Source organism: Carlito syrichta, unplaced genomic scaffold, assembly GCF_000164805.1.
Source record: "Carlito syrichta isolate Samal-C Ts95f unplaced genomic scaffold, Tarsius_syrichta-2.0.1 Scaffold305746, whole genome shotgun sequence".
Classification (NCBI taxonomy): Eukaryota; Metazoa; Chordata; class Mammalia; order Primates; family Tarsiidae; genus Carlito; species Carlito syrichta.
The window spans coordinates 247,939-267,320 of record NW_007249842.1 but is presented as its reverse complement, the minus strand read 5'-3'; the positions used below and the strand labels follow the sequence as shown (position 1 = coordinate 267,320).

Here is a 19,382-nt window from a genome sequence, read left to right as displayed (position 1 = left end):
ATAAAGTATTCACTAAGAGGAATAGTAATTTCTATATTAAGTATGGACTAGCATTTGTAAGGAATTTGATGCTGTAAGACAATCTCAACCAACTTTCTCTCTCTCCCATGATTTGCCCTCTCAGCAGTTTTCTAAGACTCCCTCATTCAAACAGCACACAGTGCAACTAAATAGGTATCACAGAAACCTGAATCAAAATCTAATCCCGAGGATGTAACACCAACAAAATAAGACAAAACACAATGTCAGCTTTGGAAATCACAATAGCAGTTCCAGGAACAGATATCAAACAGATTTCACTGACCTGAGGAAATATCTATCTGACTCATCTTGGTCTGTGTGATGTTGATGTGAACACCCACTTTGCTTTCAGTGAGGTCAATCTCCACGTTGCCCAAATTATCCGCAAAGTGACTGAAGACCAGGAGACCATTGGGGTTCCAAGTCCTGAACTGGAAGCTGACTGAGAACAGGTCCTGGTTGAGCCGTCCAGGCACCTCCAGGTAACTTGTAGCATTGAAAAAGACAGGTACCGTATAGGGCTCCACACAAGAGAAACTCAAATTTCCCTATAAAACAGAAAGGCACAATTTGAGCCAAATAAGAAACAAAATAAATATCCATGTAAAGGTGTGGACAAAGCTATAGTTCTACAAATTTTGAAGCAGCGATTGAGTCTGTGCCAAATTCACACGCAGTATCATGACATGGATTCAGCGATCAGATGCATCATCATGAATCTACACCAAGTGTAAGACCTAGTATTGTGCAGCAGTTGGCTGTATAGTTGTGGGACATAACAAGCGGCTTTCACCGTGGAATTGATGGTCTGACAGCCTGATATGGTGGGCTGACCATGAGATTTGATGTGTACATGTGTGTTGTGGGCTTTGCTGGCAGAAGGTGTATCAAGGAGAGAGACACCTTTGCCCTTTTCTGGATATCTGATGCCAATGTTTCTTAATATATCAATTACCCTGGTCTCAATGGGACCTGTGGTTGTTTGTTTGCTCTTTCTAAAACTGATATTTTGAGGCAAATATCTTTGGATTTTATCTGCATACCTAATATACATATAACTATTAATAATTATTTAGTCTCAATATAATTGTGATTATTTCATTATCTAACTCAAAACCCCATTTAAATTCCCATAAAGTGTGGTTATATCACAATGCATTAATGCTTGTGGATCTAGCAGTACCATACTCCTCCTTTTTTGGCATGACCCTCTCCAAATGGATTTACCATTTATATACATAAAATTTTATATTACAGTGCCTAAGTATATTCCTTTTAAAGATACATATATCAACACCACATAGATATAATAAATGCCTAGTTCGTTCATGTTAGTACATTATTTATTAAAGGTAATGCAGGCTGTCTTTCTGAATTAATACTCAAATTCAATTTGTTCTGTTCCTTCACAGATGATTATTTTTTAAATGCTTGCTTTTACTAATGAAAATGTCTAGGCATAAAAACTGAGATGTTCTAACTGATCACATACCTGTGTTGAGAGGATCACCTCCTTGACAAAATTAAAGATCCATCCTGAATAATGGTTCTGATTCAGGAGCCAATGCATAATGAGGGATTGGGAAGGTGTGAAGAGAGGGGTTGGGATGAGTGCTGAGGTAATTTCACTGAAATATCAGCACCTGACATCTTTGAAAGCAAATGTTTTCTATAAATATTTGCCTTTGTAGGCCTGCTTGCAGAATGTCCTACTTGTCGCTATCCTGCCTAAGATTTTTTTTTGTATGTATATTTTGACTCAAAATTATTTATTAAAATAGAATATAACTACAGGCCACTTGTGCTTTAGTAAATATTTTTGCCATCCAGGCTTGAAACAGCATTTATAACCACAATACAGTTTGCAGGTCCAGTTGATTTGAGAATAAGTCTCCATAGTGCAATTCACTTTAGTTTGGGTACCAGATGAGTACATGGACTAATGGTGAAGTTTGGGCAGAAATAATATTTTGCCTCTTCTTAGAGGGGTCAATAATGTAAACTGGATTCTGGTTATTTGGATTCTGTACCTTTCTATCTCAAGCGACACTTTCTGCGAAAACAAAAGGGCCCTGGTGACATTTTATCCAAAGCTTAAAATAGTAGATAGATGATAGAAAGATGATAGCTTGCTAGCTAGCTAGCTAGACAATACTGCTCTATATAAGAAATAGTACAGCTTGGAAGAAGACTATTGCCTCTGGAGTCAAATAATATAAATCTATGTCTGTTACCCACAGTCACTTTGGAAAATTACTTTCTATGAAAAATCTCAATATTCACATTCTCAAAATGTTCATATCTTTTTTCAGTGTTTTCAGATTATCAAAAATGTTTGTAGCATGCCTAGCAGAGTGCCTGTTGCCTATAAATGGAGTTATTACTATTTTTCTCTATAGTCATTATACTTTGTGAGAAAACTTCATAGTTTAATTTTTAATTATTAGTATAAATTTATCATTTAAAAAATATTAAAGAATCATTTTGCATTAAACTCATGTTTTAAAATTTCTTATATTCAACCTGAACTCTGTTTATTCATTTAGTGATTTCCATTCCTTCTAATCATTTGATGAAAACCCTAAGCTCAAATGTGAGGCCACAAGACCGTCAGAGTTCTTTCAGAGCACAGGGCAAAACTCATGACGTTATTAACTTCTAATATCTTCTCATAAGTGTGGGTCTCTGAAATTGCCTCTCCCAAATAAGATTTCTAGGCTAAAGTAGCCCCGATCTCATAGAATTATAGGGAATTCACATATTAATTCTTTTTTTATTATAAAGATGTGGGGTACAATTCAGGTTTAGGTATATAAATGTTGATTAGGCATGTACCCTTGTTAATGAGGTATGCTCCTCCTCCCCTAGCAGTTTCCCTCAACTGCCAATCCCACCCTCCTTCCCTGACAGTTTCCCACTACTGCCAATCCCTTTCTTATAGTATTATAATTGTTCATGGTCCGCTTATGAGTGAGAACATATGGTACTCTGTTCTTTGTTTCTGTGATAGATCACTGAGTATGATCGACTCCAAATTCATCCAAGTTGCTGCAAAGTTCATAAGCTTGTCCTTCTTTCTGGCTGCATAATATTCCATTGTGTCTATGTATGACAGTTTTTAAAAATCCAGTCCAGCTTTGATGGGCAACATGGTTAGTTCCATGTTTTTACTATTGTGAATAGAGCTGCAACAAATATACGTGTGCAGGTATCTTTTTGTAGAATGATTTGAGTTCCTCCGGGTATAGTCCCAATAGACGAATTGCTGGGTCATATGGAAGGTCAACTTCTAGTTCTTTCAGAAATTGCCACACTGTCTCATATATTAATTATTAAGCTAATATCTTTCAGGGATTCTAAGGAGTTTCCTGGGGAGGCAGGTGTGCTGAGGCTGGTTTTGCTCTTCTTTCTGAAATCTATTGTGCTGATGCATAAGTTTGTAGTGTTTACTTTTGACATGGCAACACTGCAGTGCTGGGAGTTTGTTTATGGTTTGGCATTTGTCATTTGGAATGATAATGTCCACTCCATATTCGTGCTTGCGAATATGCCTTGCATTTTGCAGATTCGAAGAAAGTGCCATTTGTGGGCTAAAGAAGATGGAGTGTCAAGTGGAAAAGAAATGAACACTTCTGATATATTCTTCTTTTTAAGTTTAACAGAGGTGTAAAGGCAGTGGAGGTGGCTCGAAGCATCTGTGTTCTGTATGGGGAGAATGGCATTGGGGAAAGCACAGAGAGAAAATGGTTTGTCGTTTCAACGAGGGTCACTTTGACCTCAGTGATTCTCCATGTTCAGGAATGCCATCGGGCTTTGATGAAAACCATTTAAACACTTTAATCCATGATGATCCATAGTCAGTCAACCCGAGAATTGGTGAATGTGATGAACTGTGGCCAATCAAGCATTGGGCAACTTTTGTATTCAATAGGCAAGCAAAAACGCCACGAACTTATGCATCAACCCCATAGTTAAATCTGACACCCACTCACACAAGAGGCAGAAGAAAACCACTGTGAGCATCTGTGGCACAACTTTACTGTCCAGTAGAAATCAAACTTTATTTAATGTATAATATTTAGTATGATTAGAGGTTTGACAATATGGTATTTATATGCACATTTGAACTCTGAAAACATAAGAATAAATATAATTAAGTCCCTAGTTTAAAAACTGTTAAAACATTAAGTTAAATCACAAACAAAAAAACACAGAGCATGTGTAATCAAACATTTGAAAACATGGTGCTGCCAATTTAAGAATTGTGGAACCGCTGGGAGGAAGCTTGCACTGATGTGCTTTCCTGCCATGGGCAATCCTGAAACACTGAGTATGACAGTCTGCGCCCTATTTGATTAACCCCTACCATCTATTCCAGGCTAATTCTTACAGAATATCAAGTATATACACAATTTCAGGCAACTCTAAAATGTGTTTTATGTTATTGAACCCAGTGAAGATATGATAAAAATTATGATGATTTTGTTGTTGTTCAGTACTCCATAAAAAACAAAAAAAAATTCCTTGATTTTTGATTTTATGGACCAATATTTTAGGGACGAGAATTCTTACCACATTTGAAGGCTCTAATTTCTTCCTTCTGGCAAGATCAGTAATGTTGATGCCATTGTAGTTAATGCTTTCCATACAGCCTTTGAAATTCTTCCTACTACTGGAACTTGGCTTGCCAGAGAAAGGTATGCCTCCAAAGGTTATCTGTGAGAAAAATAAAATAAAATGTAAACATCCACACTGTATTACAATAAACTAGAAAAAAAATCTATGAATACAGCCAATGCCAAGTATCTTTACCTCAATCAAAATATATAAATATTATAGTATTCGGCCTCCAAATTCTGTTGCACATTAAATTGTTATTAAAGTGCATAATTGAATCATTAATTCTGATACCTAGATTATAACTTAAACAAGAAAATAAAAATTCTTTGCATTTTTACAACCCAAAAGACATTTTATAATTGTTCTTGAGAATGTTTTAAATCATCATTTTATCTGGCAAAATCCTTTCATTAAATAATTCTAAAAATATATTTTGTGTTTATCATTCAAAGGCATATTATCAATACATGTCTCTAGTAATTATGAAATAATCAGTACTAATGTAATAAAACTACAGCCCAAAGCAAGAAATATTATATTATATTTATTCTATGTAGACTTGCAGCTGAATGGCCATTAGAGTCAAAAGTTCATTATTTTGAATAAAGAAATAAAATAGTTTTACTATATTTTTAGAAATCTCCTAGGACTTTGGAGCTATAAGTTGAGCAGTACAGGCTTAAAGATAATAAAGAGTTTTAAAATCCTAAGAAATAAGGACAATGTTACTTATTGTGCTTCTCTGGCTATTATTGCATATAGAAAGAACGTATTTTTAAATACAGTTTTGAATATGTATTCTATTGTAGCATTAAATTTCATACAATAAAAAGTAATATGTAATATATGTATGGCCAATAATATCATTTACTACTAAGAGTGAATTACTAGAAAGTTAAGCCAACTGTTAATCAGAGTTATAATATCAAGATATATGATCCAAATGTTATGTCTCTTTTAAATTATTACTCATATTACTATTATAATTGTTTCTTAAATATTTTTGAAAATGAAAGCAATAGTTATGATACTTTTAAATGTCAGGACTTCACATTTGATGCAGGAGGGAAAGATCCTGCTTTGTATTTTCAAGGACGCTCATGTTCTATTATTTAGTGTCATGGCATTTAAAAAGCTTAATTAGTTTGGAGGAGAAATACAAACTGATAGTTTGTGAAGCAATAGTAAAAAACAAAACAAGCTGGACTCGGTGGCTCAGCCTGTAATCCTGCGCCTTTGGGAGGCTGAGGTTAGTGGATTGCCTGAGCCCGCGGGTTTGAGACCCGCCTGGGCAGCGAGACCTCCTCTCTACAATAAATCAAAAAATCAGCCGGGCGTGGTAGCGCATGCCTGTAATTCCGGCTACTTGGAAGGCTGAGGTGAAAGGATTGCCAGAGCCAAGCAGGTCGAGGCTGCGGTGGCCAGGAGCGGCCACTGCACTCCAGTCCGGGCGACAGAGTGAGACTCCAACTCAAAAAAAAAAAAAAAACCAAAAAAACCCAAAGCAAATGTGGGCATGGGAGTGCATTCCTGTAGTTACAGCTACTTGGGAGGCTGAAGCCAGAGGATTACTTGAGCACAAGAGTTTAAGACCAGCCTCAGCCAACAAAGCAAGACCCTATCTCAAAAAACAAAAAACAAAAAACACCAAAAAAAAAAAACCCACAAAGAAACAAGGTCTTATTTAATATAACATGAATTATATATAGTTCACCACAGAGTTTATATACAAGAAGGAAATGAGAAAATTGAGAAAAAAACAAATATTTTTTAAGAATTAGAAAACTGCAAAAAAATAGAGAATAATTTAAAATAGAATTACTAGAAAAATATTTTCAAGTTGAATGGAACAGAACATATTAAATATTGTGTAAGTGTATCCGATATCAAAGGCAATCGTTTTTCACAACAAATTGGAGTACGGTATTTCCTGCTTACAATTTCTTTGGTCAATTTCTTCCCCATCTGACAGTAATAAAATCTTCTGTTTTGTACAGTCTCACATGTTGAACAATATTACTATATACAAGTTTCAAAATATTGTTTCTTGCCTCCATATGCAGTTTAACTTAGGTCTTTCATTTTCCTTTGAGAAGATGATTCAAATGCTCCTTATGTTTTCTCTGCTTTCAACAATTCTTGGGACACGTCCTGTCCTATCAAAGGTGCCCTGATAAAGCACTACAGGCTCAAGGTAAGAGATTCCTAATGATTATTTGGGTTCTAACTCCAATTGCTAATGCCACTAATGATGAGATATTAGATTGTCACTTACTCTTTCTTAATATGTATTGTCATTGGTAAAAAGAAGGGTAGGACCACAAAATATTTTCTGACATCTTAATGGTTCTGATAGTTTTAAAAAATTGTTGCAATTGTCAGATTAATATAAATTTGCTTGTGGTTCATATAATAGACTTATTAATGATATTGCCAGTCAGTAACCTTGCTTTTAAAAGAAATAACTGCATATTAGCAACTTTGTTAGCTAGAAAGTATGACAGAGGCTGCTAGATATCTCTATTTTTTCTTCTTCTCACTTCTTTAGGGAAAAAAATACAGTCAATGTAAGAAATTATCAACCTCTTTGAAGCTAGTTTTGGTTTTATGATATTCAAGTGGAAGGGTTGTGTGTGAGTCCAAAATTGTCACTAAGGGGAGATGGTAGTCTTCTTTAGTCTTTAGTCTTCTTCCTTCCTGCTGGTTGGAGTGCAAAGTAGAATGTGAGCAGCCACATTGGAGTGAATTGCAGTTGGGAAAGAGCACAGCAAGATTAAAAGGAATAGTGGCCTTAATGACCACAGAGTGGTCATTGAACCTGTTACCTGCCTCCAGATTCTTTTTATATATAAAAGCCTAAGTATGCATCTGTGATATACAGCCTAAGAAATCTTAGCATATGTATGTATGTGTGTGTATATACACACACATATTTTTCCAATTATATTCTTTTGCCTCCTTACATAAACCTATGAGAAATGTACTATTATACTTATTTCATAGAAGGGGAATATGAATTATCCAGTCACACAACCAGTAAGGAGCAGAAAGGGATTAAAACTCAGGCTTCTGCTCCTGTTTGAGTCTATGTGATTGATTTTCCTACCAGCCAGTCTGTGGGTATGCCATGGTCAAGAGGGAGTCATTTCTCTACTTTCCTGGCAGAGCTGTATTGCAAAAGAAAACAGCAGAATTTTCACTGCGGGTGTGTTCTGGAATTTAGCTGAAGAACAGAGAGAATCTAGGCCAAACACCATTTTGTTGTTCTGCCCTTTGGTTTCATTGGCTTGGAGGAGGAAAAATGAAGTGATGCACATCTGTGCGTCACCATACCAGTCTCTGCTTATCCTGTGGCTATCAGGCTAACTGCAGGTGGTGACTGGCCTACCTCGTAGTGTACACAGTTAGAGAGAAAGGGATGAGGTAAACTCCTAGGCCTATGATAAATGTCCACCCTGAGTGAGGTTAAGGAGTTAGCTTGCATTCTGTTGTTTTTTTCATAATATTCATCTCTAGGAATGGTAATAGGTATATTGAATTTACCCCTGGCAGTGCTGTGCTGGACCCTACCCATTCTGGCTCATGAGAACTGACTGTCAAACAGAGCTATTATTAACAATTAAATTATATAAGCTAGAAATGAAACAAATTACAATAAATACAAGATAAATAACTGCTCAGAACTCATATATACTTTTTACTGTCATATGTGTTCTTGAGGTTATTTACACTTATTGTGTCTATATGATGGAAATGCTGTGCTATTGGGCAACCCTTACCACCTTGCTGCTCAGTGCTGTCATGTTGGTAGGATGAAATCAACCATGGTACAGAATTCACATCATGAAAATTAACAAATCTTACATATCAGAAGATTTCTCCCTTCCTCCCTAGAGAGTCAGTCGTTAAGCATTTACTGGCACATCCTTGCTCTTAAGTCTCAATGTCCATGGCCTTAAACCACTCTGGAATAACAGAAGCAGCGTAATCTTGGGGAAGCAGTATATACCATCTTCAGACTTTGTGAAGATAAGACCAGGTTTCTGTTCCTTTAAGCTAAAGTCTTTAAATACATTGGTATGAACATTATATAATTTGTATTATTTTATATTTTAAACTAATTTTCATGTAGTATATGAGATGTGTCTAGTTAATGTGTGGAAACATCAAGGAGATAAATCCCACAACACTGAGAGACTAACTTTAATATAGCCCTCAAGTTTGTCTAAACAAATAAACAAAGGGAGTCCCTTTCTACTGAGATAAAATTGTAGAAATATAAAGGTAGGCACAACCACTTATAATACAGCTTATGCCAATAATTGCAGTATCTAAGACGGTAATAAGTCAGTAGCCAGGAATAAGTTACATCTATCCTGATTCTTTCTCCATAAATTTAAATTTCTTCCTAGTGTCTCTCTCTAACAAATGTTTCCCAGGCATTTGTAGTCTTCAGTTGAAGATCCTAAACATAGTATTGTATAGAGATGGGCTTCAAAGTGTCCATGGAACGGTGGACCCCATATGGAAAGTGTTGTGTGTGCATGAATATTTATAGACTTCATCAAAAACTCAATAGGATCTATGACCCCAAATTTTTAATTCTGTTTTTTGAGAATTGAAATTATGTTTGCCCATTGCTAACGTTCCAGGATTTCTCACCTCTTCTATGATAGTTCAAAGTTTATTAATGGAAGATAAATAATTCATCCTTAAGATCACTCATACATCAGGAGACAAGTCACATGAGTCAAGATTTATACTAATTTAGAGAACATAGAAATTTCTGGGATTTTCACATTATTTTTTATTTCCACAATCAATTTTCTTGAAAGAGATATTTATAAAGAGTAGAGAGAAAATTATTTCCCTATAACCTTAAATTAAATGACAATGGAACAGCCCTGGATCGTAGGGCCATATATCTCTAGGCTCCTTTTATATAAAAGAGAATAAACTTGCATCTGTCATATACAGTCTAAGTAATATTAACTTATATATATATATATTTTCTACTCCTTCCTGATGTCTCCTCATATAACTCTATAGGAAATATGCTATTATATTCATTTTACAGACAGGGAATATGAATTGTCCACTATAACACAACCAGTAAGGTGTAGAAACAGATTCAAATTCAGGACACTTTATATTATGTTAATGAAGTCTCCCTCAGTATTTATACAGTATATTCTATTCTAAATTTTTATTTAGGGATATACGTATATAGTGTATTCATATTGCAAAAGTTTTAGAAACTATTTAAGTATATCAAGAAAATCGAAAACACAGCTAATAATCCTGTTCTTTCCACTTATTATTTTATATTTCACATTCTTTTTTTTTTTTTTTTTTTGAGTTGGAGTCTCATTCTGTCGCCCAGACTGGAGTGCAGCGGCCGCTCCCAGCCACCGCAGCTTCGACCTGCTGGGCTCTGGCGATCCTTCCGCCTCAGCCTTCCGAGTAGCCGGAATTACAGGCATGTGCTACCACACCCGGCTGATTTTTTGATTTATTGTAGAGATGAGGTCTTGCTGCCCAGGTGGGTCTCGAACCCGCAGGCTCAGGCAATCCACTCACTTCAGCCTTCCAAAGGCGCGGGAGTACAGACTGAGCCACTGAGCCCGGCCCATATTTCACATTCTTAAAATTTGATGTATAAATATAGATAAAACACACACATGTACAGGTACATACCTGCAATTTCAAGACTGGATGCCAAGAAACACTAAGGTGGCACTGCTAATTCACAGATTTCCATAGTATATTTTGAATTTTTAAAGAAAAGGCAATACTTGACATAGTTTGAACATTGAGTGAAACATTAACTTGAGGCAGTTTACTGTTCTGACATTAGATCATGCTACATTCCTTTTAATATGCACCATCTTTGTGAGGTTGGGCTTTTTTTGTCATTACTCTGTTTAAAACAGAGTATCACATAAAGTTAAAAGTGGAACAAAAAACTAGGTTGTTGATGTCAATCTGATTCTAAAATCTGACAAGTGTGCTGTAGAAGAGCACTTAACCCATTATTACTTAACCAATTATTACTGCTATTTAAGAGTGAAATAAAATTATTTCTTTTATTTTACATGTATTTCTTTAAATGGCTGCCAAAGATTTAGGATATAAATTTTTAAGTTCTTTGAACCTGATAGTCTAGTACTGTTATGGAAAACATTCTAAGACACTAAAGACTCCATGAACTGAAAGAGTTTGAAAACCTCTGACTGAGTAATATTTAATCCTTTTCATTTTACCTTTAGGATGCTTTTGTACGTGTAGTGTTATCTTTCTTTTTGTAATAGACATAACACTGTGACAAACATCTTCTGAGCAACTCTTGTCTTTATATATAATTAACAATTTTGATGGACATTTAAGGTTGAATTGCTCTCCAAATAATTTATTTAAAAACCTGATATGGGCAGGGTGAAGAGGCTCATGCCTGTAATTCCAGCACTTTGGGAGGCTGAGGGGGAGGATAGCTTGAGGCCAGGAATTCGAGATCAACCTGGGCAACAAAGTAAAACACTCATCTCTCCAAAAATTAAAAAATTAGCTGGGCGTGGTAATGCATGCCTGTAGTCCCAGCTACTTGGGAGGCTGAGACAGGAAGATCACTTGAGCCCAGGAGTTCGAAGCTGCAGTGAGCTGAGATAATGCCACTGCACTTCAACCTGTGAAATAGAGTAAAACCTGTCTCAAAAACAAAACAAGTCAGGGATGGTGGCTCAAGCTTGTAATTACATTACTTTGGGAGGCCAAGGCAAGAGGATTGCCTGAGTCCAGGGGTTTGAGACCATTCTGGGCAACTTGGTGAGGCCTTGTCTCTATCATAAATAAAAAAATTAGCCAGGCATGGTGGCAGGCACCTGTAGTTCCAGCTACTTGGAAGGCTGAGGCAGAAGAATAGCCTGGGGCCAGCAGGTAGAGGCTGTGACGGCTGTGAGCATGCCACTGCCCTCCAGCCTGGGAAATGAGTGAGACTCCAACTCAAAAAAAAAAAAAAAACCATACCTGATCTGTCTACTAGTAAGTTATGGAAATATATTTTTAACAATATCATCGATTATTTTTAAATTTCTAATTATTAGGAGAGTAAATTTTGTCTTTTTATTAGTGAACAATCTCTTTACTACTTTCTTTCTTTAATGACAATTATACCTGAGAAGATAAACTCATCAAATACCCATCTACAGTCATGAGTTTATAAATGATTTAATATAAACCAGAAACTAGGATTTTCTATTCAATACTTTGTAATAAATATGACGACCCTTTATATATAACATACTGCACATTCTCAAGGGGAATTACTAGCATAATTAACTACCAGTGAAAATATTACAAATTAATTTATCCTGAACTTATTAAATGTCCCTGTTAATATGGTCCCTCTATTTAAATTATTACTTGGGTATAAGATTCTTTTTTTTTTTTTTTTTTTTTTAGTTGGAGTCTCACTCTGTCGCCCAGACTGGAGTGCAGAGGCCGCTCCCGGTCACCGCAGCCTCGAGCCGCTGGGCTCCGGCGATCCTTCCACCTCAGCCTTCCAAGTAGTCGGAATTATAGGCATGTGCTACCATGCTCGGCTAATTTTTTGATTTTATCGTAGAAATGAGGTCTCGCCTGCCCAGGCGGGTCTTGAACCCGCGGGCTCAGGCAATCCACTCACCTCAGCCTCCCAAAGACGTGGGATTACAAGCTAAGCCACTGAGCCCGGCTCGGGTATAAGATTCTTAAAACAATACTCATGGTTGCAAATTTAAAAATAAATAAAATAACACGCATGTATAAAGTAGGTTTTAAAATTGTAAGTTTCTCTTTGAGAAGAAAATGAAAATGGTATAGGTAGGTATATGAGTAACAACAATACAAAAATACAGTAGGAGACTGAGGCAGTTGTTGGATATTTATTGCAATTTATATGTCATCACCACATGTACCTCATAGTCCAAGTCCAGGTAGTCAAACTCTCCATTGGTACGGAAGTGCTGCATGCTCCTGTCCAGGGTGAGGTTAATACTCCGTCCCTGGCGCTCAATGACCACAGAGTGCCAGTGGTGATCATCCAGCAAACTTCCTGTCATCACTGATGTGTGGCCATATATGGGGCCAAGCTGGTTGCTTCCTGTCAAAGGAGTAAAAAAGAAACAAGCCAATGATCCCATGACCAACTTCCTGTAGCAGAAGATCTTTCATTTACAAGACCTAGGGCTGACATTCCATCAAAACTCTATCCATTGAAGATAACCCACAAGTAACTACATTTAAAAACACAGTATGTAAAAGATAATACAGATGGAAAAAAGTCTATTCCCTTAAAAAGAAAAAAAAATGAGTGTAGTCTGACTGTGCCAGGGATTCTGCTAAATTTTGGTAAATTCCTTCCAACATCATCATTACATGGGCTTTGACATCCCCATGCTGCGTTCTGATGCTGGCTCCACCAACAGCTCGGTGTACATCCTGGGGAAATTGATGAGTACTCTGGGTCTCTGTTTGCTCATATATAAAATGAGTCTCTGCTTTATAAAGTTGCTTGAATATTAAGTGAGTTAGTATAGGTAAATAATTTATTATACTTCCAGGCTTATAGACAGCATAACTGTGCCTGTTAATCTTTTATTACTGTTATCATTATTGATCAAGACGACACAACATGACAAGTTTCAGTTTTTGTTGACTCCAAAAGTCATTGTTGCAAAGTAAGCACTATATAGTAGTTAATGGCATAAAATTTACTTATTTTTTAAATTAAAATAAAAACATGCAGAAATACATAGGTAGCATTGACCTAGTTTTGAAATATGATCTAAATAGCAACAAAACTATAAGTAAGAGTAAAAGGTCATTAGAATCTAAAATGTTTACTAAGTTAATCTCTTGATGTGGTTAACATGTTTCATTTCATTCTTTTATTTTGTTTAATCAAGTATTTCTTTTCATGGTCAGGCAAAATTAAATGCTATAAAAACATAATATGGTTTCAAAATAAATAGCAAAATAGAAATGAAGCATAATAATCACATTAAAATGTCTTTCTTTTTTTCTTTCTCTTTTGACATTTAGTATGCTAATGATCCCTAGGTTGTACATAATCTCAGTCTTCCTAGATAATCTTTTCTTCATGTATGGTAATGAAATCAAATTTTGATGTGTAATAGTGATTGCATGTGTGAATAAAAAATGAAGGAGAGAAAAGAGGAGGAGGGAAAGAGAGAAAGAAAAGTGGGAACAATCTAAGTGAAAGGTCATACTGAGTTTTATTAGTTTAAATATTTATATTAGAAGACTGAGCAGCAGACAAGTATGTCAGATATTTAGATAATCACAGAAAATACTAACTGTAAATACTGGAGTGGATTTATTTATCTGGCTAAATTCTAGTCAGTCAATAAAATGTCAGTAAACTGCTTTTCAGTGAAAAGGTAATAAACCTTTTTTGGTAAGGTCATATAGTCAGTTACTTGTTTCAAAACAGTAATGCCACACCTCTATATAAACCACAGTTGATTTTAAAAGGTTACTCTACATGTTTCATATTTTTTTTAAAAAAAGAACGCTTTAAAAAAGTAAACATTTTTAGATATAATTCAACTTCTATGGGGGTATGCATGCACAAGTGCATATTTTTACAAAAATATTTATATTTTGTTTCTGGTTCCTCTCCCTTCACCCTTTTGTCTTTCCCTCTGTTGAATCTTGTTTTAAGAATAATTTCAAGCCGGGCTTGGTGGCTCAGCCTGTAATTCCGCGCCTTTGGGAGGCTGAGGTGAGTGGATTGCCTGAGCCCGCAGGTTCGAGACCCGCCTGGGCAACTTGGCGAGACCTCATCTCTACAATAAATCAAAATGAGCCGGGCATGGGTAGCGCATGCCTGTAATTCCGACTACTCGGAAGGCTGAGGAGAAAGGATCGCCGGAGCCCAGCTGGTCAATGCTACAGTGGCTGGGAGCGGCCACTGCACTCCAGTCTGGGCGACAGAGTGAGACTCCAACTCAAAAAAAAAAAAAAAAAAAAGAATAATGTCAGGCTATTTCCCCCCAGGTAGCACAATGAATGCATGCTACTTCTTACAAGTAGAGAATATTATGAAGAATTAACAAGTAAAATAGAATGTAAAATCATTTCCACGGCTAAAAATAGTTTGGCTTATTTCCTTCCAGATGTTTTTTTCATGTTTAGTCATGTACTGTGTAATGACATTTCTGTCAATGACGGACTTCATACACGATGGTGGTCACATAGACTTAATATAAAAATTTTACTGTACCTTTTTCATGTATCAAAATGGAAATACCATAATTCTACAAAGATCCTACAGTATTCAGTACAGTAACATGCCGAAAAGCAATAGACTATACTAGGAGCAATAGACTATACTATCTAGTTTAGGTGTGTAGTAGATTAATGCCATCTGGGTTTGTGTGAGTTTACTCTATGATGTTCGCACACCTAGATTAAAATTGCCTAACACAGCATTTTTTAGAACGTGTCCCTGTTGTTAAGCAACACACGTCTGTACATACATTTAATTATATACATAAATGTTACACGTATGCTCATGCATATATATTTAATATAAAATAATGATATACTATTTATATTTTCATTCCACAGTTTTAATTTAGTTTTTTTTTTTTTTTGAGTTGGAGTCTCACTCTGTCGCCCAGACTGGAGTGCAGTGGCCGTACCGCAGCCTCGACCTGCTGGGCTCCGGCGATCCTTCCGCCTCAGCCTTCCAAGTAGCCGGAATTACAGGCACGCACTACCACGCCTGGCTGATTTTTTGATTTATTGTAGAGATGAGGTCTCGCTGCCCAGGCGGGTCTCGAACCCGCGGGCTCAGGCAATCCACTCACCTCAGCCTCCCAAAGGCGCGAGATTACAGGCTGAGCCACCGAGCCCAGCTCATAATTTGTATTCTTAAGTGACCCAGGTTTTTGTGTGACTTTTTCTTTCTTTCTTTTTTTTTTATAAATGCTATTATTTCCATTACTTTGCACGAATTGTAATTTTGAATGCTAGTACCCATGTTGTTGATCTTTTCTTTAGATTTAAGTAAATTCTACCTGCATTATCCATATACAAACATACATTAGTATTATTCACTTAAAAACAACAAAAACTCAAAACAAAACAATAACTGAGTTAAATTTATCTTTCTCTGGCCAACATTTCATTTGTTTGCTTCCTTCATTTCTAACTGGCTGTATTCAAGATATTTATATCCACATCCCTCCTTCTTTTTTTAACCTATTAAAAAAATCAATGAAACTTCTGTTCTTTCCAGTCCACTGAGAGTAAATTAACAATAGCCTCCATGTTGTCAAAACCAATATTCACTTCTCTGTCTTCACCTTATGTGACATTTTAGATGAATTCAATACATTTGACAACTTCTCTTATTTCCTAGGTCTCTGTGATGCTATTCTTTATTCTTTATTTCTTCCTATTCACTGTCTACTTCTTCTTAGTCTCCATTGTATGAGCACCTTTTCCTGTCAATCTCATATATGCAACTCCATTACAGAAAGTTGTACTTAGATATTTAATAACCAACTCTAATGAACTATGTCTAGATGGATCCCCAGATATTCTCCTAAAGTTTTCTCTATTTCTAAAAATGGCATTAATGTCCATTTAGCACCCAAGCTCAAAGCCTAAGAATCATTCTCTATTTCTACTTTTTACTTCTAATGCCATATAGAATCCATCACAAGTCATGCTGAATTTACCACTAAAATAATGTCCCTAATCGACACATTTCTCTGCATTACCACTGACAACCACCTTGTGCAAGTCAGCCCTCTTTCCCAACCATGCAGAAGTCCTGCTTTGACACTCATGCAGGCACAATTCTTACACAAATCTCAGTGCACTTTTAAAATTAAGATGCCATACAGTTGAAAGTCTTCCAACACCTCCCCATTCTTAAAATAATATCTAATACTCTACCATACCCTGCAGGAAACCACCGAAATTGGTCAATTTCCTCCTCTTGGATTTCATCTTCTATCTTAATAACTCACTGCTTTTATTCACATCAGCCTCCTTGTTTCTTTCGCATGCCAACCCGTCGTCTTCAATGATCCCTCCCTATGAAACTCTTTCCTTTTGATGGTTCATGGCTAGTTTCTTTTTATCACTCGAATCTTAGCTTGAATATTTTCTCCTTAGAGAGGAGTTTCCTCACTATTCATTCTAACATTGGCCCCAGTGCCTCTGAAAAGGGCATATTAACCTATTTTCCTTATCATCTTCACCTATTTTACTGACTTCATAATATTTATTATTTGAAGTTATTTCTTTTTGTTTAGTTGTTTTAAAATAAAAATGATAGATGATATAGTGTCTGATTCCTCTGCTCAGTCACAAACTTTATGAGTTTAAGCACTTTGCCTCTTTGTTCCCTGCTGTATGCCTAAGGCTAACATAGCGCCTTATACAGTACAGGTGTTTGATAACCATTTCTTGAGTGAATAGATATATCATTCTATACCAACCACTATGGATTAAGAATGAACTGACAATGCAATGAGAACTCTTTCTACAATTTACATTTTAAGAATTTAAGCATTAACATTATCCTAAAGGGAATATGAATAACACAAAGAATGGTAGCAATAGTCAGGATATACCTAGGTTTAAACTGAGAACCAGCTTGGCTTTTTTCAGTTCCAAAGTGATGTAATCCCCTTGCTGGCCTTCACCATGCAAAATTACTCCTTCACTTTCAGAGGTTTTAAATTTCAAGGCAATGACATCTTTCAGTGTTTTCATCTTCTTGTTTCTGAATCTATATGGTAGCACAACATGACCATCAAAGTTGATAACATCAGCCCCTAAAAAAAAAAGGGAAAAACATTTCAGTTCAGTTATTGTATGCTATCATCCACTTCCAATGGGTTTCTGCACAGTTTAAATGAGAATTAAAGATATGCTTTTCATGAGAAATCTAGAGTCTTGGGTTCTCATTCTATTTCTTCTTTGGATTGACTGGGTATTTTAAGTGGGATTTAGAGAGAATGTTAATTTTTAAAAATTATCATAAAAGCCTTCATCAATATAAAATTTTGCTTTAATATTACAATAAATTAAAAATCATGTAATATTAAAGTAAAATTCATGGAATGGTTCGAAGTTATATTGCAGCCATTCAGATCAAATATTGAGTTCAAATATTAATAGAAGCTTAGTTACCATTATTAAGTCTTTATCCCAAAAAATATTGTCAAAAATCCACTGCTGCTAGCTTTTCATTTTTAAGTCATAAAAAACCTGGTTGAACCAGATAGTTCTAATTGCCATAGAATTGCAAGCCTGAACAAAGCTAGCCTCTAGGTTTTGAGTAAAGTCTGGCTAAATAATTCTACCAGGAGACATTGGAGGAAAATAATAGCAAGTTTAAAGCCTGTCAGAGAAATATTTTCTCATTTCATGTCCTAGTTCCCTGGCATTTGTTTACTTCAATCACCACTGGGAATACTTTGGTTCGCCTTGTAAGTGGAGCTTACCACCTGATAAATCCCCGTGGTGGCAATGTAAGAGGAACAAAGCCGCCATAACCACGTCTACTGTTTATTGTACACTATCTCCCATTCCAATTACTTGACTTCACCTAATTTTATGAAATGAATTGTTTGAATATAGTTATTTCAAACATTACTTTAAATTAAATCTAAACTTTTCTTTTATGTCATCAATGTCTTTCACATACTTTAAAAACATTTGCTTTACTATCTCAAATATTTGTGCTTTTGAATGATAGCTGGGGCAATGTTACATCATAAAAAGTTCAGAAAAAAATAAACTTTAAGTTTTAATTCTTAAAATAAGCTCTTTATTGCCCATAAAAAAGACTTTCTTAATCAACAGAATTCTGTTCTGTGAGACTGTGAATCACAGAGGTTTATTTTAATATGAGGAAAAAAATTCAACCATTAAATTTTGGCTTCTGCTAACACTGCAAAGCCAATTAGACTTTAGCTTAATCATCTATACTGTCACAGCTGAATTCCAATGGCAATATCTTTATCATCTGTGATGAGAAATAAAGAAGAGAAAAAAGTAGAATCTGATTTTCAGATCCCAGGTTGAATTTACAATCCAGCAGTTGATAGAAATTACTTTTTGTCTTGAAAAGTGAATAAATGAAAGGAAGAAGGGAGTAAATTCTAAACTCTAGAAAGTAATTTTGTAGTCAATTTCATATCAAAGACAGTTGAATAATAGACACATCATTGTTTAATACACCTTTATATACATTAATTGACATAAAATATTTCTTATTCATCTCTCAGAAAGTACATGTTCCCTGAGCTGAGGGAGAGGAAGGAATTCAATCCCTTAGACTTTCTCCTAAATCAAAACCTACATTCAGTTCCAGGTACAGAATAGAGATTCACGCAGATGTTGATGCCTTTCTGCCTTACATTTAAGGCAATAAGAAAATGTGACAAAAAGGATGGATATGGTGATTTTTTTTAGACTGTCTTAAGATGTTAACAAAAACAAGAAGGAAAGCTATTCATGTAGACCTATCTAATTTTACAAAAGCTAAGTGGTCAATGATCAGACGGGAAATTGATCCACAGCAAAAACAAAAAGTTTTCCTATGAATGGGTTCAATACATCCAAATTATCAGCCTGTTCTCTTGTGGATATAAGCTCAGGGCTGGCTGGCAAATTATGAAATTTCTAGAAATAATCTATGATATGTAATTTATACT

General features: G+C 35.6%; 1 protein-coding gene across 1 annotated transcript in view; it reads right to left on the bottom strand.

Moving 5' to 3' along the window:
- Positions 1 to 296: 296 nt before the first annotated feature.
- LOC110596015 (contactin-associated protein-like 2) overlaps positions 297 to 19,382 on the bottom strand; it is a gene marked incomplete at its 5' end in the record, with an annotated part of 72,781 nt that continues 53,695 nt past the window's right edge. Inside the window, 4 exons of the mRNA XM_021714743.1 lie at positions 297 to 569; positions 4,594 to 4,737; positions 12,594 to 12,778; positions 17,292 to 17,495. Coding sequence (XP_021570418.1) covers positions 297 to 569; positions 4,594 to 4,737; positions 12,594 to 12,778; positions 17,292 to 17,495 — 806 coding nt within the window. The remainder of the gene's footprint in view (positions 570 to 4,593; positions 4,738 to 12,593; positions 12,779 to 17,291; positions 17,496 to 19,382) is intronic.